This window comes from Mya arenaria, chromosome 7 (assembly GCF_026914265.1).
Source record: "Mya arenaria isolate MELC-2E11 chromosome 7, ASM2691426v1".
NCBI classification, from domain to species: domain Eukaryota; kingdom Metazoa; phylum Mollusca; class Bivalvia; order Myida; family Myidae; genus Mya; species Mya arenaria.
Window position 1 is genome coordinate 28,506,125 of NC_069128.1, and position 27,261 is coordinate 28,533,385.

A 27,261-nucleotide genomic window follows, 5' to 3' on the forward strand; every position below is an offset into this window, starting at 1 on the left:
ATGAAAATAACACAAAACAAATGGAACTTGAACGACAATAGAATATGCACAGTAATTGTTGATAAATCTCTGATCAAATTGGTTCTCAGTGAAGAAATAATTTTAAAAGATACCTTTTTTTAATTTGACTAGTAATGCCATGATTTATTAAACAAACAGACAAATAATGAATCTATAGGCCGTAGGTATAATGTTATTATTGTGATTATGAAATTTGAATGATCTCTTTAAATTAAAAAGACTCTATTAAGTAAATAGTTCAAGCATTTTGATTGAAAAGATTGTAACGTCAAAACAGAGTGTATATATACAGGTAAATTGTTCCATAAGGGTTGTAGTGGCCAATCAGAGCCCACTATTGGTAAACCCGCCTCTGTGTATGATAAGCCCGCCTCTGGCTAACAGTTGCATGTATGTCGATAGTTCAGTTATTGATTAGATTCAAGATCGTGTGCGTATGAGTATGAATGTAATAAAGCTATATTAAACCATCCCGTTTTGGGTCTGTTATATACATTACACTGACAACATTACAAGGGTATGATACAATAACTCAGGGGACGCTTCAGGTGTTGTGTGTTTATAGTGCTTTATATCCGATCTATTTGGGTCATTTACTTTTTGGGGTATGATGATTGTAAATTGCAGGTTAAAAAGGGGAATAAAAACAGTGGAGTTCTGGGAATATTTCGCGCGATCACTCGCGCACTAATTTCCATTACACTAAGGTCAACATTATAGTTCAATATGTCAAATGAGAAGGCAGCACTTCTCAAGTGTTCAAGTAAATCAGAAGTCATCTTGATGATTGCAACCATGTGATGCGGTATATTTTAACGGTGGCAGGTCCAATTAGTGGATAGTTTACACAATTTAGAAAATCAGAAGTCATTCGTCATTAATTTTAATAAGGTGAAGCGGTATATATGTAAACAGTAAAATGACACAGAAAAGCCGGTATCAGTAGAATATGCATTTGCGCCACGCTGGTCTTAACCCAGACTTAAGAGTGTTCGTAATCATGGTCACAGGTTAAGTATAATAACACAGAGAAGCCGGTATCAGTGGAATATGGTAACTTGCAGTCATGCCACACTGGTCTGAACTCAGACTTGAGACTGTTCGTAATTAATGGCCTAGGCTAAGTAAAATAATACAGAGAAGCCGGTATCAGTGGAATATGGTAACTTGCAGTCATGCCACACTGGTCTGAACTCAGACGTGAGACTGTTCGTAATTAATGGCCTAGGCTAAGTAAAATAACACAGAGAAGCCAGTATCAGTGGAATATGGTAACTTGCAGACATGCCACACTGGTCTGAACTCAGACTTGAGACTGTTCGTAATTAATGGTCTAGGCTAAGTAAAATAATACAGAGAAGCCGGTATCAGTGGAATATGGTAACTTGCAGACATGCCACACTGGTCTGAACTCAGACGTGAGACTGTTCGTAATTAATGGCCTAGGCTAAGTAAAATAATACAGGGAAGCCGGTATCAGTGGAATATGGTAACTTGCAGACATGCCACACTGGTCTGAACTAAGACTTGAGACTGTTCGTAATTAATGACCCAGGTTAAGTAAAATAACACAGAGAAGCCGGTATCAGCGGAATATGGTAACTTGCAGACATGCCACACTGGTCTGAACTCAGACTTGAGACTGTTCGTAATTAATGACCCAGGTTAAGTAAAATAACACAGAGAAGCCGGTATCAGCGGAATATGGTAACTTGCAGACATGCCACACGGGTCTGAACTCAGACTTGAGACTGTTCGTAATTAATGACCCAGGTTAAGTAAAATAACACAGAGAAGCCGGTATCAGTGGAATATGGTAACTTGCAGTCATTCCACACGGGTCTGAACTCAGACTTGAGACTGTTCGTAATTAATGGCCTAGGCTAAGTAAAATAATACAGAGAAGCCGGTATCAGTGGAATATGGTAACTTGCAGTCATGCCACACTGGTCTGAACCCAGACTTGAGACTGTTCGTAATTAATGACCCAGGTTAAGTAAAATAACACAGAGAAGCCGGTATCAGTGGAATATGGTAACTTGCAGTCATGCCACACTGGTCTGAACCCAGACTTGAGACTGTTCGTAATTAATGGCCTAGGCTAAGTAAAATAATACAGAGAAGCCGGTATCAGTGGAATATGGTAACTTGCAGTCATGCCACACTGGTCTGAACTCAGACTTGAGACTGTTCGAAATTAATGGCCTAGGCTAAGTAAAATAATACAGGGAAGCCGGTATCAGTGGAATATGGTAACTTGCAGTCATGCCACACTGGTCTGAACCCAGACTTGAGACTGTTCGTAATTATGGTCACAGGTTAAGTATAATAATACAGGGAAGCCGGTTTCAGTTGAATAGTGTTGTGTATCTGTGTGCATGAGGCTTATATTGTGGGGTTACATCAAAGCAAGTTCGTGTATAGATTGTGTGCTGTTAGATACTTGCCACATAACCCTTTGAAATACTGTCGTATGTTAAAATGTATTTTGAATGAAATAACTTTTATTGGTTGATATTAATATTGATATAACTTATTGTAAACTTTTATTAACACTGTTCCTGTAAATAGCGCTCAATTTAACGTGTGTTTCGGAAACTGTAATGATCAGTAGATCTTTGGTTCATGTACTAATCGTTTGATTTATTGGAATGATACTTGATTTTATGAAGAAATAAATAAATAATAAATAAAAGAAATCAACTTGACCCCTCACCCAACCACATATTCACCTATTTTTCTATGTATACCTTACTTTAACATATGTTTTCTATTTTTTCGATATTTCAGGGATATGCCATACGTTGTAACACTCTCAAAATAACCACTTTAATAGGAACAGAAAGTTTAGACAGTTTGCCCGGACAAAATTCTCTTAAGTGTGCAGTTTTTATATATGTAGCAATTTTAAAAAAGAAAAGGCGTAAAATATTGAGTTTAAAGGTACTTTTATTGACGTGTTCTTTCTGGTTGTTTTTCACTTTTTGCTCGCTACAAAGTAGATGCCGAAAATAAAGCTTCTGACAGTTGCACAAGGGATGGTACGGAATTGGGAGATCCATAATATATGTGCAGTGGCCAGATCTTGCGAAATGCCCGAAATCCTGTGACCACAAGGTCCTTTATTTGACAAAATGTTCTGTCACGGCAGAAAGTGTCGAGGGTTCGTTATGACCTAGCCTTAATTAAACTATGCACCTGCCTCTTGTATTGTCAGTGTCATGTTCTATATTGCAATATCGTTCCCCTTTGTTGCTTCTGGAACTGTTTTATGTGTATTACGTTATTATTACAAATGCAGCATGGACATTGGATATTCACTGTTAAATTTATTGATGCATAATTTCTTCGATACACCTAGAGACCTAGTTTTGACCCGAGATTACCCTAAATCACACTGGTCCAATAAACGGTTCCAGGGGGGAGTGGGGCGCATCCCCCTCCTCCCCTTAATCGTCAAAAATATACGACCCTAGGTTGCACCTCCTCTAACGTCAAGTCCTGGTACCGCCCTGGGTCCTTTACATCATGCTGAGAGATATATTGAGTTTTAGATGATCGAATTACACTGTTGTATTTATGAAGCGGAAAAAGCTTTAACACTCACCCAGTTTTTGAAATTACCGTGAAATGTTCAATGAAAAAAACGTTAATTAGAAATCATACATACAATTTAAATCATTTAGAACTTGAACCTGTTTTTTAAACAAACATTTCATTATTAGCTTCGTTTAAATACTTCCAAATATTTTCTTTACTAAGTCCGCATAGAAATATAATTTTCTAAGTTTGAATGTATATGAATTAGTAGAAAATTAATTTCCGTTTGAATGTAGCGTAATATCCGCTAGGTGGCGGATGATAGAAGGTTTCGTGCACGGGGAATTAAGTGTAACTGTCATTCAGCTTTAGGCAGTCGACGTGTTTACTTCAAATACTTTTCTTTTTTATCAAAGTTTGAAATTTTTGTGTTGAAAGTTACTAATGGATTGGTAAAAATATGTGTTTAACATGAACATAAGTTACTAAATATATTATATTATATTATATTATGTTAATATGTTTATGAAAATCAAAATAATCATGTTTAATTCAGTTTGAATATATCATTGTGTATGATTGTATGTGCACATGTACAGTTGGTTGCCCAAGTGCTTAAACCAGTATTAAATCTGAAATGCTTGAAATGATATTAGCGTTCGGAGTTGTTCTTGAAGTTAGATGTGAAGTGTGTTCATGGAAATCAAAGATGAACTCGCAAGAAACCCAATTAAGTGTTATCACATGCTATAAAACCTTGTTTCTAGATTATATAACCATCACGTATTCTTAGGTAGTACAGCAAGTGGTACGTTTATTTCAAAATGTGTTTTTCTGATAAAGAATAATTTGAACAAAGTAGTATTTTTTACATTTAAATCGAGTAACACGTGATATTTTCTTTTCATTTTATTGAAAACATTCTGAAATCTGAAAACCTTCGTCATTTTCTGTATATAAAGCCGGTGTGACGTCATGATAATTTTGTTCGAAGTATAGTGTTTATATTGTGATTTTACGTATGTGCTATTCGTATTTGTATTTTGACCGCCCTAAGGTTGGTGGTTCAAACCACAGTCGCGTCAAAACGAAAGACGCTATTATATTTTACCAGCAGCTCCCTTACCTAACGCTCGGCATTTAAATGAAAGCAGTGGTAAAATTGTGTTCTCAGTACTGGTTCAACACAGGTAACTTGTATCACATGTATCGGTGCGTTACACTGAACACGTTGAAGAACAAACAGGTCTCTTTGCAAAGAGCTAGGGTATCGCATCCGTACCTCTTGTATCTCACTCTGTTTCTTCAATGCTTTCAATGTCACTTATGGCATCAAAACACAATTTAATTCGCGATGGCGTCACGGCGGGGTCAAGCCATAATGCAACCAATGCCATTGGCAATGGGCGCGTGCAAACCTTGATAGAATCAAATAAACACAAGATCAACAATCTTGAACATAAGCCCTTTAGAAACATACTTTTTTATTTAAGAAATATTTTGAGCTTTCATCGGCGCATATTAATATTACGCCTCATTTTCATTAATTGTGGATAGCACATTCCCTTTAAATAAACGACGCACTGAATAACAATTGGTTAGATACACTGGCCAACGCATAGTCTTGTGCTGATTTTCATGAAATAAATAGATCTTGCAATTTCAAATTCTACATAAAAGGCCAAAAATCATCCACCATGTGTAAGGATTCTCGATTTGACCTGACATTTATACGTAACGTAAGAGAAGAGAACTTTGGTTATAATTGATATCTTACTGAATTTTATATAAACAATGTTTAGAAACTATGGCCTGTAATGCTGGCAAAATCCTTCACCAGCGCGCACATATTTTGAACTAAATTTTAATGACATCATTTCTGGAATTGTTTGACGTCATCAAGAATCCAGTGCAATCTTAAGCTTTAAGCACAACATCAAAAGTTCACTTTTTAATAGTGGCTGTGGCACTTGATAACATTAAATTGTTATCTGACTGAATCAAACATGTATCCGTAAAGATGGTTTGTATATATATATATATATATGAGTGAACAGAAATGATATTCCACTTTCAAAAAGTGAAAATATGAGCTTGATTTATTAGGCATCGTTTTTGGAATTTCAGCCCGCTTCCAAGTTCCAAATTGAACGTCAGAGTGAACAGGTTTGCAATTTCAACAACGTCTATTTCGAAATGACGTAACATCCGCATACAATTCGCACACTTTCCCAAAAATTACAAGAAACGTCTTTTTGTACTTTAAAGCATATTTTAACAAGATTATGCCTGTTTTAGTGTTGGAATGCAGTATATTTCAACTCTTTGACATCGAAACTAAATGAATTACAAATTGCTTCTCAACAAATATTGCTTTCGGTCTTCTCTTTCTGAAATAGAAAATCCTATGTTTATTTTTTTTCAATCACACAAATATTATTTCTCGTTTGAGCATACCGCTTAATGTCCAAGAAATCTTCGATCGGATCCATTTCGCAATTATCAATTCTGCAAGTCACCGTGTGAGAACAGTTCTCCACCAGCTCCCTCATAGACCACGCGGACATTGTCACCTCGAATAAGATGACACTGGTGACAGAGGGCGGAAGGAGTAGAAGGTAATCACCGAGGGTTGAATACTCGATCGTCAAATCTTGTAAATGATTCAGCTTGGGAAGTGTCCGACAAAATAGCTTAATGTTAGAAACAGAGCCTATCTCGAACTTCATCAATGTCTCACATCTTTGTTCCAATGACTGTAAAATTCTACTTTCAACCTTTATCGAAACCATTGACAATCTCAATGAAACTAAACTATTCGTATTTATCATGATATTCGATGTATGACGCCCCGTGATTGTCAAATGTTTTAGATGACTACAAGCAGAAAGGTCATACTGTCCAGCAATGAAGAGTAATAGAACGGTGGTAAGAGTGTCGGCTGAGCAGGTGAACACCTCCTGGAGCTCCTCATTGCTAATATTATTTGGTCCCCTGATCCTTATACATCGTACCTCAGACTTGTTCATCAATAGCAAGGTCTTCATGGCTGCAACATCACTTAATGAAGAACTAAATATTAAACCCGATAGTCCAGGTCTACGGAAGTCAAAGGCCAGTAGAGTCAGTTGAATATTTTGTACATTGTTGGCTTTGGCCTCTCTAAAACCATAATAAATTACTGGCTGTAATGAGAAATTTGCATCTTTGTCCGCATCCGGCTCATCATTCCAGTCAGGGTGATCCAACATAGAAAGTGACATCACTGTAGACATATCTTTTGCAACTTTAGGGTTAAGACCGCACACGTATATAAAAACTGGCGGTACATCAGACCCAGTCATAGATTTGTAACTTGAATATAAGAACTCCTCACAATATGGTCCAATTACTCTTTGAATTTCTCCAGCATGGTTAGCAATGTGAACTGCAGCAAGAAATTCCTGTACAGTTTTGTGGATGAATGAGAAACTTGATGATATTCTAATCAAAGATTGAGACTTTGTTTCCCGAATTAAACCCGATTTCAGAACAAACAGGAGCTCCTCTGGCGTCAAACAATCAACATTTTGAAACACCAGGGATGATTTTCGGTCACTCGAAAATAATTTCTTAAAGGCAAGTTCTGCAAGCTTTAAGACGATGCTGTGGTACTTTTGTACATGTTTTGTTTGCTGGAAGCATCGTAGCAAAGGTGTGCTTTCGAGCAAAACACGAAGCATAGGAAGCGCTTTTCTCCTTAACATCATGTCAATCATGTATGCGTATATGTCACACATAGAAAATGATTCATTTTCTCCTTCAAACCACAGACAAACTAGCAACAATATAACGATAGGTACAGAGAGTAGATGCTCTAATTCCTTTCTGGAGACAAAGAGAAAGAAACCCGGATATTTCATCTTTTCAGTTACTCTCTCATTGAGGCAAATCAGAGCTTTCTGAACCAATAGCTTTACATTAGCTACTCCCTGTAGTTGTAAGTATTTGTCTATTTTGGTGTCTTTAATGCGATTTTGGGACATTCGCCAGGGTCTCGATGTAATCAGTACAGTTGCATCTAATGTTGGTGATAAATGTGGGATAGCTTTGTCTTCTACCTCTGAGCATGAACACTTTGTTTCAATTGGATGCGACCACTCGTCCAGCCCATCAGCTATGATCACGCACTTTCGTTCTGACAAAACACGAAGCATAGTAGAGTAACCAGCTGCCCTTTCGTCTGGCTTGTAAATTATGTTGATCAGCTGATCACGAATCATGTCTGACAGTTCGCAAGATTCACAGCTATTTCTCAGTTTAAGATGGAACATAAACTCAATGTTTTTAAAAAAGTCCTCATCTTGAAGATCACAGTTGGTGTGTGACAATAATCTCTGCAAGCTCCACCTCTGAAATACAGACAATGAAAGTACTTCACTTAGATATTCGTGTGTACCACTTGTGTACCTTAAATTGTTCGCATTTGTTAGTAGCCGTTCAAAACTCTTATCCTCTTCTACACCCTGATCTAAACCTTTTCCCCCACTGTCTTTATTCGATACAGAAAACAGTGAAGCCCACTTAATGGTACACATAGCTGAAAATGATGACTTTCCACTTCCGGCCTCGCCGTCAAGTATAACAGTATTGGTAACCCCCTCATCTTTACAGAAAATTTGTCTATAAGAGGAAATAGGAGAATCATTTTGTTGTTGATCGTCACGAAGTCTTCTGTGGTGTTTCTCCAAGATCATTGGAGGGACGTAAAACCGTTCTAGCTTCTCGTCCTTGTCCGACAGCAATGGCGATATGGGCGCGCTGCTGAGCTGCTTCTGATAATATTTGACCAGGCGATGACGTAGATCTGTGAATGGAAAAAGTATATAACTGTTTCAAATATCATGAATGTACATTCATATTATCGCGATATATTCACGTTGGGTTGATACAAAATACTACAGTTAAATGTTTTATTCTCTTTATCCGTAACGAACCTAAATATATCAGTCAAAATAAAAACATTTTATTTGGCTAGGCACAATGTACATGGTGGATTGGGGGAGGGGGATCTAATTTTACTTTTTATGTGATCATTGGTTAAAAACAGAGTAACAATAAACTTTATTTCAGACTTGAAATTATAACACCTTTCTTGGGAGAATAACCCCAAGACCTTTTGCCAACATTTTAACATACAAATGTATATTAACATTGTACTTTTTCAGTTCTGTGGGAGGGGCAAATGTCAAAAGGTTGTGCCCTTATGTTACGCCTCCTCTAACATCAATTCCTGGATCCTCCTCTGATGTGGGTTTAAAGTATAAGGGAAAATGTTGTGTGTTGAGTATTTTAGGTTATAACTGAAGCATAATGACTTTAATGCTTTATATTATCATACAAAAAAGTGAAAAGTGGTATTAATATTACGCTTCCATCTGCACATTTCCAGATTATCAGAGTGTTGGTTCACTCGGTTGTATTGAAAACCACTAATTGTATTCTAGTATGTAACCACCAACCACAATATGGCGTAATGTTTACCATTTAATACAGATATAGGGGTTCATTATTCACTTCCTTCTTTCCTGGCAGTGTAGCATTTTTTTAAATAGAATACAACCTACATGTTCAACCAATGAAATTGCACATAGGCACTCATTTTGTATTAGGCCTAATCTTAAAGAATTTCAACTTTCAAGGATGTTTTACATCCCTGCATCGGAATCTGCGTCACCGACGTTTCAGCCAATGAGGTTCTATTTTAAGTCAGCTACGCTCACTCTTTTACTATAAGTTATTCAAGATTCGTATTGCTTCTGTTCAATTTACCATTTGAAACCACAAAATACTCTTTATTAAAATTAATCAATTTTTTTTCTAGATGATGACCATGAACTGAATATTTACATTTACTTAAATGGTCAAAGCCTGAAACATACCAATACAATTAATCTAGATCTGTAGAATATATGAAACATACATAAAAATGACTTATTTCTGTTCCTGCTTCTTATTTCCGAAAATTACCTTTTCCTTGCTCAACTTCTTTTGCATCTTTTGTCTGCTGCAAGGCCTCTCCCAACTCTCGTTTACCGACTTGAATAACTTCTTCTAATTGACAAATCCCTGTTTCCGCAGTCTCCGCTACCTCACGTTTGCCAGTTTCTAAGGTAGTTTTACCGTCAGCCACCACGTCTTTTAACTCTTGCTTCCCTGTTTCCGCAGTCTCCGCTACCTCACGTTTGCCAGTTTCTAAGGTAGTTTTACCGTCAGCCACCACGTCTTTTAACTCTTGTTTTCCTGTTTCCGCAGTCTCCGCTACCTCACGTTTGCCAGATTCTAAGGTAGTTTTACCGTCAGCCACCACGTCTTTTAACTCTTGCTTCCCTGTTTCCACAGTCTCCGCTACCTCACGTTGGCCAGTTTCTAAGGTAGTTTTACCCTCAGCCACCTCGTCTTTTAACTCTTGCTTCCCTGTTTCCGCAGTCTCCTCTAACTTACGCTTACCAGCCTCTAGAATTACTCTAGCTTCTTCTCGTAGTTCCCGAAGATCTTCGGTCGATATTGGAAGTGCGTCTTTTTCGAGCTGTAAACCGTTCAGATTATTTGTTTAAAACTGTTTGAGAGATACACTTAAATTGGCGATCGTACATACACGAAATGGAAAATAACATTACAGATAAATCCCTCATGCGCACACTTTAGGTTGATGGAAAAGGTATGCTATTTTTTATTTTTTTATTTTACTGCATGCTCATGTTGGACTCATTTGACTTTAATGATCAAAGTAAAACAAAAGATATATGATTTATGCACAGATACTTTGCGCTTTTTCAACAGGGGAACTTTGACCACGTAGCTATTAACTCATTTTCTTTTATAAAGGCCTATTGTTTTGTATCTGTACAAAAATCTTACGACTTATCATTAAAGTTAAAGTGTTAAAGTGAGTAAAGAATGATACTGAATTTAGTTTAAAACCTGCATCAACATATATTGTGCTGTACTATTGTCCTATAACACAGTTTACTACATGTAAAAACGTAAATCAATGCCTTTTTAACAAGTTTTATTACTTTAAGTTTTATTATAGTATGTTTAGTAATTATATAATAACGTATTTTAAATTATTTTTTTAACATTTCATTTATGTTTTTTCGGAAATATTTTTTTTTAAATGTAAAAAATAAAACCATTTTAAAATTTTATTTTTAGACCACGTTGAGCTTGAGCAGTTAACAAAACACAAACATTCACCTGTTTCAATTTATTGACAGCTTCCTGGGCATCTTTGTCACTGGCCAGAACTTTAGAGTCTGTCAGAAGGGTGTACAAAGTGGCGAAGTATCCGGCTAGGTCTGTGTCAGTCACCTTGAGATCCGGGGAATGGCGAATCTTGCGGCCTATCTCACGAGCCTATAATTGAAATATCTTGGAATATTTAAATGAAATTTGTTTTTATTAAAGAATACTTGTTATCATTAGTAGTACTAATAACCAGATATTCAAGATTCTTGTGTGAAAGTCAATTTATTACCAATTTACATTGACCTTTAAAGAGAATGTACTCCGTATGATGAAATAGCGAGAGAAAAAAGAGAAAATTGTCGAAAAATGACATAATCTTGGCATCGATGTGTACAATGCATTGAAACTTACTAACTGATGTACCACATAGTTTACAATTAATTTATTTTTCGCAGTGTTTTTGTATGTTTCCATTAAAAAAGATTACTGGGTATGTCTACCTAGTAGAATTCATTCCTTATGCGTGATTGGCTAGTCGATGTTATCACCTGATATTACCGAGTTAGGTCTATAGCTTAATTATAACACCTGTTTAGGGTAAACCTTCGTAGCTCAGTGGATACAACGCCAGACTGCAATTTTGGCGACATAGGTTCGAACCTGGTCTTCGACACAATTTTTTTTTTAAATTTTGGTATTCTTTTTTACAATAATTATTATGATGTCAACGAGTAAAACATTTTATTAAATAATTGTCCTGAGATTTTTTGGGGGTCAATCTGGTGTACAGTCCCTTTAATGTTATCAACATTTCGGTATCACAACACTTAACAGGATCACAGCCCATATCCATACCTAAATGTTGTGCTTGTATCATGCAAAATCATAAAGGTCCCAAAATATACATCGGAAATACATTTTTCAAGTTTTTACACAAATAATATATTTATAAGTTTCAAAAATCATAACATAATATCACTTAATGAGTTATTGCATCTTCTACACTACACTTTGCAAAGACTTCTTTCATGCCAAAAAGCTGGTCAGTATGAAAGACCAATGGCAACACTCCAAAATCATTATTTTTATGATTTCCCCTTAGGCCATCCTTAAAAAATTGTATGTTTGCTGTAACGCTACCCATCATTTTTACAGTGAGTAGGTAGGTAGGGATTTTTTTTTTCCCATTGTGTGCCTTAAATTACTCAGTAAATAAGTTTCTTATCATTTCAGATTGCTTGACACTTCATTTTGGACAGACCTCATCCATTAAACCATTATCATGTAGTACAGTGTGATGACTATCATCAGACATGTCTCATTCCATCATCCTCATTTGGACAGATCCCATGGACACAGACTTAGATACTTCATCAGTGTGTCTACATAGTTGTACAACAAACTCTTAGGATTACAATATAAATAGTTACAGAACATTATAATAATAAATTTGGTATTTATAATGAACATCCAAAATAAGTTTCCTGTTAATAAAGTCTAATGCATTGCATCATTTTTGTTTATTGGCTTTGTTTGAGTAACATTTTTAGAAACCTACTCACAATGTTCCTGGGCAATCTCAGTCATCCTGAGTTGTTTACCAGTTCTATAAAGTTCCCATACTCCTATCAGTAACTGAGAACAGCAAGAGGGACCAAAATGCTGTAGAAATCATGTACAAATGGAATATGGTTTCAGGCCCCTTTTTCTCGATAACTGTAACCGCAAAGGTTACACGCTCGCCTTCGTCGGCCATTTTGTCGATAAAAACAAAAGTCAACCGCATGACGTAATATAAATGAGCCGAAGGAAAATAATGAGCGGAAAAAAAATATAATGAGCGGAAAGATTATTTTCCGTACGCTCGGAGATGCGAAAAAAAAAATTTCGTCCTGGAGGGCCTAAAAAAAAAGTTGAGTCGCGGTAATTTCGTGAGTCGGTCGCGTTACAGCAAACATTCAATTTTTTAAGGATGGCCTTAATAATTTCCCCTTCATAATTTCATGATTTCCCTTAAATATTATGACGATTTAATGTTCATTCATCGTTTGCAGTTTCAAATTCACAATTTCAACATCATAAAGTTCACAAATTAACGACTTCATGATCTTACGATTTCTTTATTTTAATAATTTGATTTCTTGAAATTCTGAGGAAAACAAGATTTCGTGAAGTTAAAATTTTGAAACCATGTTTTCGTGAAGTTGAAATCATTAATTCGTGAAATCATGAACTCGTGAAGCTGATATCATGAATTTGTAAAGTTGAAATCATGAATTTGTGAAATCGAAATCGTCAAATCATGACTTTGTGAAGTTGAAATCATGAACTCTTGGAGTTGAAATCATGAAAAAATGAATTTGTAAAGTTTAAATCGTGAAATCATGAATTTGTGAAGTTGAACCCTTCACCACCGGTCTCTCATAGATAGAAGTCATTGCTGGGGAAAAGTTGCCAGATTTATGAAGACATAATACAATAGTCAGCAACCCAACAATATATATAGCAAATTAATAAGGAGCAATTAATAATACGCAATGTACAGGGAACAAATTGTTTCAGATTAAACATAGTCAACATGCAGTTGACAGAGTTAAAGAAATATTTATAAACATATTTTTAATATTAAATGAATAACAGAAGAGCGAAAATAACAATAATGTTAATGCTTGATTAAATACAACGACCGAAACGTCACGTGTATATACATATATTACCTTAGTTAATGCGTTCTGTTTGTTGGCAATCATGAACGACATACTCTGTTGGAACTCGGTACAGTTTATCATAACGCTTATGATACCATTGAAGTCTGTATCTTCGTACGAAGTAACGTCGAGATAACCGTCAGGTGGCATAAAACATTTGGCTACTTGCCAATGATTCGTACACCATTTGTTGGCCTTAGAATTCTTCCAAGAGGGTCCATTGTATCTGTGGACATCAATTATTTCATCTCGAAAGTCTTCGCATATATGAGAGGGGCAAGGCCGGTACATCTTCGATGGAGAGTTGTGGTACTTGCAGTTTCGAGGATGAGAGCACAGTCCCTTTGTAGGACACTTTAAGATATTCTCTGTCTGACAAAGACTGCATGTTGTTCCAGCAGTGAGTTTCTTGGCCACGATGACTGTCGAGTAAATTGTTTGCTGGACGCGAGAGGAGTCCCCTTCAACAAGGCCTCGCAGACCGGCCTTGGTGATCCGGAGGGCGAGGGAACCTTTGAGCCAGTTCTGGTTCTCAGGTTCCTTAAGGATATCTTTGTATGAAGCCATTTCCGTTCAGGGACACACGTCAACGAGCTAGTGACTTTAATCTCAGTCTACACTGTATGGCATTGTAGACATCGTGGGAATTGCCTGAAATATTAGACGAAACATTACAAAATAGTGTGTTTCTTTGAAACCATATAATTGAAATATGCTCATGAAAAAGTAAAATACCACATTATAGTCTGATTTCACACATGATTGTAATTTGGATTTATAGATATTTATGCCATTCAACAGACTGGGTAATAAGCTTATTTCAATCATAGCTCATAATGGATAAAAGTATTGTTTTAATTTTCTATGAGATGCATTGTTATATACATGGATGGACATGGAAATAAATAGCAATTAAAAGGATAAAATATGTTTTAAAAAGAAAAAATAACTTAATTGAACTCTCGAAAATCAAAGAAAAGACAAAAAAATTAACAACAAGAGATGTTTGTCAAACATTATGTCCTCCCTGAGCGCCATGTCAGGATATTTTGGACAATTGAATTAAATGTGCATGGACCAAAATGACAGCTGATTTGTCATTGACATTGGATGTCTTTGAGGCAGTTTTAAGATTATGACCATTCAAAGTGTGAGGATAGTAGGTACAGTTTTTTAATCATGTTCAGATGATGACTGATATTTGCAGATAAAAATGTATCCTCTTAGCAGCAAGGTATAAGTAAATATGACAAAATTTTAATGATAAATATGAGTTATGACCATGACCTTTGACTCTATGAACTCAAAATCCATAGGAGTCATCAAGTGGTCACCCAAAGCCTAAATGTCTAGTTTGAGAGCCATGGATGCAGGCATTGTCAAGTTATTACACTGAAAATCTTTTTGCGTTCAAGGTCACTGTGACCTTGACCTTTGACATGATGACCCCTAAAATCAAAATGTGTCATCTTCAGGTCAGTCCCAACACCCAAGTCAAGTTTGAGGGCCATGGGTGCAGGTATTCTCGAGTTATCACTCGAACAACATTTTTGCACTCAAGGTCACTGTGACCTTGACCTTTGACTCGATGACCACTTAAATCAATAGGGGTCATCTACTGCTCAGGCCCAGCCTCCATGTCAAGTGTGATGATCATAGGTCTAGGCATTGTTGAGATATCACAGGGAGAAGCTTTGTTAACCTTTTGCATTAAAGGTCTCTGCGGCAAATCAATAATGGTCATCTACTGATCAGACCCAACCTTCATGTCTTCTTCGAAGGGGGGGCATACTAAATTCTTGCATACCGGACGTGTGTTTCCGGTCATGTGACCGGTGCTGGAAAAACTCATCTTATACCCCCCATGTAAGATGAGTCACACGCAACAACGCGCCACTTTTTATTTATTTTATTGTATGGTTTATGAAAAGTATAGTATGCAATTTCAATAAAGCGGAATCAAAAATATAAGTATACAATACTTTTAATTAAAATTGAAAATAAATAATCGTAAAAGCGCAATTTTTAAAGGAACTATTTGACGTCGATAGTGATTTAAAATTACTGCGCTTTATGACGTCAGTACACAACGTCGCACGCACTTTTTGGTGAAATGTACAAAAGTACGTTTTCTACGTCAATTTTCCCATAAATTCATAATTTTAGGTATGCAAGAAGAAATATCAATCATGTTTTTCCGGTCCGGATCAAAAAAGCCTCGTTACCGGCTTACGCCCGTGCCCTCGGGTCGGATTTTTCTATCTGAACCGGAAACACATGATAGATACTTATAAGTATAACCCACAACGGATTCAAACTTGCAAACTTCCTCATTAAAGCCTGATATGTTACCTACTGCATCATATAAACTTCCTAAGTGGCTTTTGCGTTAAACAGTTCAATATGTAGCTATATCATATAAGGTAAGTAACTCTGAATATGTAAATCTAAATTGACATGATCCACCTATTAAAGGCGCTAGACACCAGATGATACAATTGCAAGAAAAAAGAATTTTATTTAAAACCAACATGAAAATCGACACTGTTGTGTGTACAACGCATTGCATCTTGCTTACTGGTGTATCAAATCGCTTACAACAGATGCATCTTTCGCAGTTTTTACGCATGTTTCCAATTCAAGATTTACTTGGATTGTCTACCACTTAAATCCCAGTAAGTTTAAAAATAGCGTTGGTATATTTGTAACGGAGGGTTCATAGGGCGCCGTCTTGTGTCGGATCGCTTCCGGGGGAATGTAGCTCGGTGGGGCCGCTATGACCCTGGTCGGTTGGAATGCACGTTTGCATTCGGTCGTGCGTGGTTACAAGCTCATAAGAAGTTCTAAGTTTTTCCACTTTTATTCTTGTGATGGAATATTCATCATAATAACAATAACAGTAACAGCATAAGTATAACGTCCAGATTAGGTTCTTATTCAGTTCTAATTGTCCATGTAAATTCAATGGTCTTCTTGTGACACAATAATAATTATAAGCTAACACCAAATAATTCATCATTTCTCTTAGTAAAAGTAGTTGGAGATGTTATTCTTTCAAACCTAACTTGAAGACCTTTTCCTAAGTTCTCTAAAGTTCCCTAAGTTCTCTGCTGTTAAAGTTTAAACAGAAGAATCTATATAACAGGGTGAACTTCCTAATTAACCAATATTTACACCTCAACTTCCATTCCTTAAATGAACTGCCTTTCGGCAATTGCGTTCATCAATCGATGTACGCAACATCTTCGGATATGTTCGGATTGTAATTCATTGCATAACAATATACATGAAAGCTATTGATCTTGTTATTGGTTGTATTGTGTCTGCAGGTCTCGTAAAATATAGAGTAACATTTTTAAAAGTGTTAGTTTATTATATTTTAAATATATTGGTACCAGAAGTGTTTCAATTCTACGTTTTAAAGTGATTTCAAGTGGTTGATCTTTTCCCGCGTTATTGTGACGTCATTTGAAAAAAATGTTTCCGGTTATAGTCGGGTCGTTCTATTTACAGAATGGGTAAGAACGGATTACTGAAAGGTTTTCTTAAAAGAAATGAAGTATTTTTTTAACAATTCTTGAATGAAATAATGAACTATTTGTGTAAATATAAGGAATGAATTGCGGGGTTGATGTCATTATCGGGGATATGAACGCAATTGGGTTGGTCAAAGTACGCTTGGAGTCCTTCGGACTACACACACATTGACCAACCCAATTGCGTTCATAAACCGATAATGACATCAACCCCGCAATTCATTCCTTAAATAACAAGAGCACTGCGAAACGGAGCATTATACGCCCGAAGAAGATTCGGCTTGAGGTCCTTTTAATGTAGTGATGATTTGTATAAAGTTATTTGAAAATCGCTTTATTAGTTACAAAGTTATGGCCCGGACACGGAATTGCTAACGGACGAGTAACAAAGATGTGGCCCGGACACAGAATTGCTAACGCCCCCCCCATGTTGATTCTAGTGTTTGAGGTATGGACCTGGAAATTGCGCGCGACACATCCTTTTAATGTAGTGATGATTTGTATAAAGTTATTTGAAAATGACTTTATTAGTAACAAAGATGTGGCCCGGACACAGAATTGCTAACGCCCCCCCCCCATGGTGATTCTAGTGTTTGAGGTATGGACCTGGAAATTGCGGGCGACACATCCTTTTAATGTAATGATGCTTTGTATAAAGTTATTTGAAAATGACTTTATAAGTGACCAAGTTGTGGCCCGGACACGGATTTGCTAACGCACCCCCATGGTGATTCTAGTCTTTGAGGTATGGACCTGGAAAGATGTGGCCCGGACACAGAATTGCTAACGCCCCCCCATGGTGATTCAAGTCTTTGAGTTATGGCCTGGACATGGAATTGCTAACGTCTCCCCCCCCCATGGTGATTCTAGACTTTGAGGTATGGACCTGGAAATTGCATGTGACACATCCTTTTAATGTAGTGATGATTTGTATAAAGTTATTTGAAAATCACTTCATTAGTAGCAAAGATGTGGCCCGGATACAGAATTGCTAACGCCCTCCCATGGTGATTCTAGTGTTTGAGGTATGGACCTGGAAATTGCGCGCGACACATCCTTTTAATGTAATGATGCTTTGTATAAAGTTATTTGAAAATGACTTTATTAGTAACAAAGATGTGGCCCGGACACAGAATTGCTAACGCCCCCCCCCCCATGGTGATTCTAGTGTTTGAGGTATGGACCTGGCAATTGCGCGCGACACATCCTTTTAATGTAATGATGCTTTGTATAAAGTTATTTGAAAATGACTTTATTAGTAACAAAGATGTGGCCTGGACACAGAATTGCTAACGCCCCCACATGGTGATTCTAGTGTTTGAGGTATGGACCTGAAAATTGCGCGCGACACATCCTTTTAATGTAATGATGCTTTGTATAAAGTTATTTGAAAATGACTTTATAAGTGACCAAGTTGTGGCCCGGACACGGATTTGCTAACGCACCCCAATGGTGATTCTAGTCTTTGAGGTATGGACTTGGAAAGATGTGGCCCGGACACAGAATTGCTAACGCCCCCCCATGGTGATTCTAGTCTTTGAGTTATGGCCTGGACATGGAATTGCTAATGTCCCCCCCCCATGGTGATTCTAGACTTTGAGGTATGAACCTGGAAATTGCATGTGACACATCCTTTTAATGTAGTGATGATTTGTATAAAGTTATTACAAAATCACTTTATTAGTAACAAAGATGTGGCCCAGACACAGAATTGCTAACGCCCCCCCATGTTGATTCTAGACTTTGAGGTATGGACCTGGAAATTGCGGGCGACACATCCTTTTCATGTAATGATGCTTTGTATAAAGTTATTTGAAAATGACTTCATTAGTAACAAAGATGTGGCCCGGACACAGAATTGCTAACGCCCCCCCATGGTGATTCTAGTATTTGGGGTATGGACCTGAAAATTGCGCGCGACACATCCTTTTAATGTAATGATGCTTTGTATAAAGTTATTTGAAAATGACTTTATTAGTGACCAAGTTGTGGCCCGGACACGGATTTGCTAACGCACCCTCATGGTGATTATAGTCTTTGAGGTATGGACCTGGAAATTGCGCGCGACACATCCTTTTAATGTAGTGATGATTTGTATAAAGTTATTTGAAAATCGCTGTATTAGTTTCCAAGTTATGGCCCGGACACGGAATTGCTAACGGACGGACAGACGGACAGACGGACGATGGAGGCCATAACATAATACGACCCTTCGGGCGTATAAAAAGTCATTCTTTAACTAATTTGCATAGTTAACAATTTGAGCGACATAATGGAGTTTCTACTCTTTTTGGCACTAATCAAGAAAGTCTGGCAGGAAATACTTCAAGCCATATGTGTGTTGGTTTCTTGTAGTGAAACAATCAGAATAAGAAATTAAAACAGCAGCTAATGATCAAAAGTGAAGAAAATATTTGTTACAATAGATGCTTATCATAAGGTGTGAATAATAAAACAAAAAAACATCTGCATTCAAGAAACAAAGAAATAATTTGCAGTTGCTCAATCATAGAAATATTTATTTAATTCTTAATGAAAACAACAATTCTAATTAATTATGTAAAGCCTAAAATAACATTCATGTTGTTATTCATGGGGCTTTACAATACCATGTTACATATTTATCTGTACTCATAACAGATATGATTTAAACTGGGAAACCATTATGCGTTTTTTTAAAACTGAAAACACAGATGAAACAGCAGCTTATAGTGTTTTTTATTTTAATCATGTAAAATGATGTATTATTGGCCTTCTACTATCTTGTTTTGACAATTCAATGATTGCTTTGAGGAAATACTGTTTTTTTCTGATTTTGGGGCCATCTGGTGTCTTAAGCCCCTTTAAAGAATGTTAAAGTGGATTTGACCAAGAGCTAAAATTCAAATTAAACATGTATTGAAAAACATGGTCTCTGTGGTTCTGTATACAAACTCGCATCTTAAAAGAGAATAAGAAAAATTAATAAAAGGCTCAAGTAACACTGAAGGTGGAAATGGGTAAACACAAACTGGTTGGTGTGCACATGAGCTAAAAATATTAGGAGGGACGTAAAATGGGGGTCCCGTGTGACAGTGCTATACACTAGTGCATGTTAAAGAATCAGGCAAGCTCTATTCTGTACACTTTGCCCTAAAACTAAAAACCTAATATGACAAACAAACTTATCAAAGCACTCCTCAAATGGGCCTTGCCCGAACACTCCCTGCCCTGAAACTTCTAATAATTTGCCACACTTTCGTCATACAAAAAAGTATATTTTACAAAAACACGAGTGAGGTCATTGAAAGGGACTACTTCATGATTTGTAAAATGCATTTTTTGCGAAAGATAATTTTTAAAGAAGTGTGGCAAACCATAAGGAATGTTAAAGCTAAGATACTGACGGCTTGATCCTTTTTACAAATATTGATATACAGTCGAACCTCACTATGTCGACGTCGGATAAGTCGACTTTCCGGTTATGTTGCAATTGTGGTTTTATATGTGTTTTGTGTGATCCATAAACGTAAACGTAAAACAAAAATTGACATAAATAATTCTTCTTTTGTTTCACTTTTAACAAGACCCTTCAATTGTGGATGTACATCGGACAATCCAACTCAAACGTGTTGGCATTGGTGATATTTTTTGTAATTCGGATGAGTTGACTTTTCGTTTTCTCGACTTTTTTCACTAAGTCCGGAAAAAGTTGACATAACGAGGTTCGACTGTATTCTCAAATATAGTCTTTGAAGTCATTGATTTGGAAAAGTGTTTGTATCACAATTCAGTAAAAGGCTATAATGTGATTGGTTGATTGACGTAATCATGTGATGCTACAAATGTATTCAATAAAGGTTGAAATATCCGTCAGTTTATGTATGAGTTTTTGAAAGCGAATGGATACAGTATCAGTTTTCTATTGTTTCCTTTACTGTACCGGCGTGCATTCGCTTCACAAAGCAACCAGGCTTGTGTATACTTTTATTGTATATGTCCTTGCAATTAAGCAAAGAGTTATATATTTAAAATATGGGCTTGAAGCCCGCCTACGGTATTAGCGTAAAAGGAACTATGTCCTTTCTTTGCTGAAGTGATAGCTATCTTTTTTGGTGGGGGACACTTAACAATAACATGGAAACCAGAAAAAGCTTGTCATTCAATGCATTTATAATGTGGCGCCATGCATACCGGTTTACAAGCAAATTGTATAGTTTTGGGCGGGATCTATCGTCCGTAAACCAATGAAAATCGATACAGAAATACCCGAGGTGAACGTCCCATATTTATTTTGACACTCCATATATGAATATTTTGGTAATGTGTATAAAATAGTTCTACAATTGTAAGGAAATAGACTATGGAGCTCAAGTCTATGCCAATGCCTCGCCAAACAGTCTTAAAGCTGCACTTACCATTTTTTCAACTTTTTTATTTTTTGTCTTGGAAAGAGCAAATTTTTGCGTAAATATCTGCAAACCAGTGATATAAGACTGCTGACAAAAAAATTAGATCGTAGATTTTCATATTTCCGTTCGAAAATTAATGTTATATGGCTTAAACCGTTAAATACAGCAGTCTCATATCACTGGTTTCCATGGATTTTTGCCAAAAAAATGGCCCTTTCCAAGACAAAAATTAAAAAAAGTGGTCAAAACGTTCAATCTGTGAGAGTGCAGCTTTAAGGTCATGGACAACATACAAAATAAAGCCTTTCGCATAGCTCCGAGAGCCCTGCCCTAGGAATAGGCGGGGGTACTTCCTTGTCCCTGTGGAGGAGAAATCAATTTATTAACTACTGGGCTAGGGTACAGGCACGGTAAACAGGCCTTTTAGTAAACTCTTTGGGACCGGCTACTTCATCAAGGTAAAATACGATAAGGATAAGCATAGAGCTATGTCCTTTGGTGTATATACACATAGCATTGTTTGGGGCCGGGCTCAGAGATGTAATTGTAGCAGACCGGAGGCGGTCTATGGTTCCCCCCTGGGCCCTTCAAGATCCTTCATTGAAATCTCCATCTCTAAAAAAGTAACGAAATCATACTTGCCACACCTCGTCAAGGCTGAAACTCTCTCATATTGATCAAAATCATGCTGAACATCTAAAAATATCCACTCACTAGTCTAAAAACCTGGGATCTGGCATAGTTGCATGTGCCTTTTTTATTATATCCAAAAATACTATAAACACTGAAGGACGCAGCTATCACCTCTTTATCTTTTTGGAAGAAGTTTTGGCAAGCAAAGATGCATTGAACTGGGTTATCAGTAACAAGCCCATACAAACTGCTATCCTCCTAGACTCCCTATCATCATTGCAGTCTATAAAAAAAGGTAGCAGCTCGAAACCTGATTTGATATTTTGGAACTACTCAATAATCTGGAGAATATTATTACTATGGTTACCATGGTATGGGTCCCAGCCAACGTCGGCTGGAAGCGGAATGAAGTGGTTGATGGGTTGGCCAGGGGTGGTCTCAGGAATGTGGAGGTGAATGATCCGGTCCCTCTTGCACCCACAGAAGTCTGTTTAGTAACCCGTCGACACGTCCTGAACGAATGGCGGTCGGCGAGGGCACCTAAAAATTACAATAATAGTGAACATTCAGTCTCAGATACTCCGATTCCGTAAGAATAGACAATTGTATAACGAGGCTATGATTGGGCACATCACTTCTTCTGGGGAATGCTGACCAGCACACTAACTATTTTGATGTCAGTTGGGCAAGAGTCAAGGTCATGGTGATCTTGAGCTGAAAGTCCGAATTTGTTCAATAATTGAGGAATGATTGTATCCCCAGGTACGTCAAACTTTGTATGCTGGTAAACTGCATCTGCTCCCTTCGAGTCATCTTTTTTTGTACGACAAAATAAAGTGTTGCAAATCATTAAGAGTGTTGAAACTAAGATACATGTTCCAAATGCTTGGAACGCTTCAGCAAATGACGATAATAACTAAATATCGTCTCTTCAGTACGCATTTTTCACAAGACTCAATTTTCTGGACTTAACAATGTCAAAAGGAAGTCTATGCGCCAGTCAATTCAAACCACGCCCCCCCCCCAGGTCGGGTGCAAACCGTAAAAAGCGGGGAAAAGGGACGTGTTTTTACTTTCCAGACGGTCCTGCAGTGCCGAGTGAATGCGGTGGTTTTGTTTTCACTTCGAAAATAACGGACATTAGAATGTCCATGAGGAGCGGGGGCATTTGGCGGAGAATTATGTCATTGAAACTTACTTTTCTTACTTACTTAATAGGCCGATATTTTTTACTACATTTTAGAAATGACTACTAAAATATGATGATTTGTTCTGTTTCTCTTCTGTCATTAGATATAGCGGTTCATTGCATATAGCTGACCAATGTAACGTTTAGGGAAACTTGATATTGAAAAGTTACAGACCAATTTCTTAGCTGACCAATGTAACGTATAGGGAAACTTGATATTGAAAAATTACTGACCAATTTCTTAGCTGACCAATGTAACGTATAGGGAAACCTGATATTGAAAAGTAACTGACCAATTTCTTAGCTGACCAATGTAACGTATAGGGAAACCCGATATTGAAGAAATAGTTCTGTTTCCATATGGTCAGTAGATTTCACAGTTCACTGCATATAGCTGACCAATGTAACGTATGGGAAACTCGATATTAAAAAGTAACTGACCAATTTCTTAGATGACCAATGTAACGTATAGGGAAACTTGACTCTGACGCATTGTAAAGATACTGACCAAATATTTACATAGTGATTTGGCCAATATGTAACAATAGCGGCCATGCTGTATGTAGGATTAACACTATTGTAGTTTTTTAGTCTTTATTGTCTCTCATAATTACACAACAATGTTAAGGAACGTCTGGCGACCTGACTGATGTCGTCTTAGGAATGCTCCTTAAGACTCTCTCAGTGGTTCTCTCACGGTGATATTTGTAGTCGAGCTGGTTTATTACTCAGTAACTGGGTGGAACTGGTTATGTCGTTATAGGTTTGATACTAATAGATATCTCCACGTCTATACTTTTTACGAACTTGCCACTACCAAAGAAAACCGGAATTGGAAGTACATAACTACTGTAAAACGCTACCTTACTGCTTAAAAATACAACCGTACTGTACAAGTACAGGTTACGCATAACCATAAAATATACGACCTGTTACATATATGTCATTAAAAGTTACTTTTCTTTTTATAAAGTTAATTAATGGGCTGAGAACTGTTACTGAGTATTAGAAAAGATTACTAGGATGTAAGGATTTGTTACTGACCAATTATTTTCAAATTGATTTAGCTATTATGTCATCTTTGATGTAGGGCAGATAATTTTGCACATCTTGTGACGATATCATTTAAAGCTACCTTCACAATTAAAATAATTGCTTTCAAACAATTGTAAATGAAACACCTAAAAAATATTAATCGGCGATATTTTCTCATATTTTTACCAAACCAGCAACAAAAACACAACTCAATTTATTTCAATGCAATAACATTTTCATTAAAAATATTAAACAAACATCCTTCTATCAATACACTATTAGGGGTCTATAAAATGAATTAAAAAAAATAACTATTGAAAAACCTTGAATTTCAAAACTTTTTTTCTCATTTTTTCTCTTCTTTGTGTATATGGTCAGCAATTCTCCTCTATTTCTATATCGTCAGCTAACTCGTCAGCACTTTAGTACGTGTCGAAATGCTACCAGCCTTTTGTCCCTACTTGACGAGGATTTTAGCTGGGATTGACTTAGCCGAAAGTCAAAGTCCCCGCTATTCACCAGGCCCCAATTTCTCGAAACTTCTTAAGCTTAACAGGCTTAAGTCGCTTATTTCAATAAGCCAAAATACATACTGAAAATGGATTTTGATAAATGAAAACGGTTTATTCTGAAAATCATACAGATTGTTCCTACATAATAATTAAAATTTCTTGAAGAATTAAATATGACACATTTTATAGAACAACAAAAATAGTGAGATTAGCTTAATCCTGTTATAAGGGACTTAAGAAGTTTCGAGAAATTGGGGCCAGACCTGGAGGTGTATGTTCTTGATTATTAAATACTGATTGTTTTTAGATCAGTTGTACATTAACTAGCTAAAGAACTTCAGCGAACACGTTATATATTACCTTTTTGGATGTGTTCGCTGAAGAGAACGCCGTATCCAAACCCTACCAGAATTCGTGACATTTTTATGTCACGCTGTTATTTCACTTGTATGCATTGTACAGACAAAATAACTGTATCCTCAGGTAAATGAAGTAAAATGTAGTTCACAAACACATTTTCAAAACCAAAAAAACGCTTTAAAGATAGTTGATATAGCATTTTAATAAATCCTATTACAAGCATTCCTTATCTAGGTCATAGTTGTGTTCAAATTTAATCACGTGACACCAAGATTTTCAGAAAATACCCATGTGACCTACATTTGACCTCACAAATGTAGTGATTATATTGCTGTTATTTTTTCTCTTCCGAATAATTAGTAAATAACTAATAACAAATTTGGAATAAATAAATTGTTTTTACTTATCAAAAGGTATTTTCAGCCTTACTGCAATTGGATTCAACTAAATGAACGATGTGAATCTGATGCTATAAATAGAATCCATCGACGTCATCATGTTCATGTGACCGCATTGCATCATCACACTCAATTGATTCTGGTTGACTTTACTATGGGGGTTACGCCATAACTTTAATGTGTTGTAAACATCAAAAAAATTAATATCAACATTAAAGTTATGGAAGCCAGAACTATACATTAACGTGTATACGGAAATCGAAAGTTGAATTGCATTAACAGAGATTTAAGTGACTTTTCTCTTTCAGTTTTACATATCGCTACACTGCCGTTTTGTTATAAAGCTATATGGCCATGCTTATTCGACTCAATAACTTTAAGAGTGTAAATTCTTACTTTTTCGCCTCAACTAACTATATTTTTTGTGAAAACGAAAGTAGAGTACAGTAAGTTATAAAGTTCCATCAATAAATACGTATTTATGGATAATTATAGATAATTTATTGTAATAATGCTATTAAAAGTTTTAAAATGAATTTCAATATGTTGCTTCAGATATAATATACAAACTGTAACTGGAGAAAACGAATTATCTTCCTTAAGATTACTCCTTGTCATAGTCAGGGGGTACCGTTGTCAGGGACATATGAGCTAAACGTCACGCGCACCTGCTAACAAACTCCGGTTTCAACTGGTTGTCAAGCGGCATTTACGAAAAAGCTGACCTGCTGGCGGACTATATAGAAATATTGGGAAAGGCAGACCAAATTGCTAAAAGATTACCAAGAAAATAAACAATTGAAATAAAAATATCTCTAAAAAGTTTTCTTAACATCCTATTGATGAATGGCTTTGCTTAATTAACAATTCTATTATTATAACTGAGTTTCATGATGATGCGATTTTTTTTCTATCACTTACGTAACATTACCTTCTCATACAGTTTTTGAATAAATTTTACTTGGGTAAATTACCTCATGACTCATAAATCATGACAAAATTATGTCAAAAGGAATCTTAAGAACAAATGCATGATCTTGTTTACTACTTGTTTTTAGAATCAGTTGTACATGCATGTGTATACGGAAATCGAAAGTTGAATTGCAATAAAAGATATTTTAAAGTTACTTTTCTTTTTTAGTTTAACACATCGCTACACTGCGTTTTTTTGTAATAGAGTTTCATGGCCATGCTTATTCGAGTTTTTCGCATAAATATTTATAACTTTAAGATTGTAAATTCATAGTCTTTCGCCTCAACTTTTTGGTGAAAACGAAAGTCGAGTTAGGTTTCATCTATAAATACGCATTTAATGACACATTTATACATACTTTATTGTAATAATGCTATTAAAAGTTACAATGAATTTCAATATGAAGCTTTAGATATAATATACAAACTGTAACTGGAGAAAACGAATTATCTTCCTTAAGATTACTTCTTGTCGTCCATAGGCATAGTCAGGGGGTACCGTTGTCAGGGACATAGAAGCAAAACGTCACGCGCACCTGCTAACAAACTCCGGTTTCAACTGGTTTTCAAGGGCATTTACTAAAAAGCTGACCAGCTGGCTGACTATATAGAAATATTGGGAAAGGCGGACCAAATTGCTAAAAGCTTACCAAGAAAATAAATAATTGAAATATAAATATTTCGAAGAGGATTTCTAAACATCCTATTGATGGATGGCTTTGCTTAATTAACAATT

General features: G+C 36.3%; 1 protein-coding gene across 3 annotated transcripts; it reads right to left on the minus strand.

The window, feature by feature from the left end:
- Positions 1-5,499: 5,499 nt before the first annotated feature.
- On the minus strand, positions 5,500-27,049 carry LOC128240836 (uncharacterized). 3 transcript variants are annotated; one of them, XM_052957763.1, is made up of 6 exons: positions 26,954-27,049; positions 22,427-22,599; positions 13,509-14,150; positions 10,801-10,959; positions 9,571-10,129; positions 5,500-8,407 (listed from the first exon to the last, which is right to left on the minus strand). In XM_052957763.1, the coding sequence occupies exons 3-6, from the start codon at positions 14,064-14,066 to the stop codon at positions 5,973-5,975; spliced, it is 3,711 nt and encodes a 1,236-aa protein (XP_052813723.1). In that variant the 5' UTR covers positions 14,067-14,150; positions 22,427-22,599; positions 26,954-27,049; the 3' UTR covers positions 5,500-5,972. The 3 variants fall into 3 exon arrangements, with proteins under 3 accessions (XP_052813723.1, XP_052813721.1, XP_052813720.1); XM_052957761.1 differs by lacking the exon at positions 26,954-27,049 and adding an exon at positions 26,124-26,190; XM_052957760.1 differs by lacking the exon at positions 26,954-27,049 and adding an exon at positions 25,156-25,597.
- Positions 27,050-27,261: the final 212 nt, after the last annotated feature.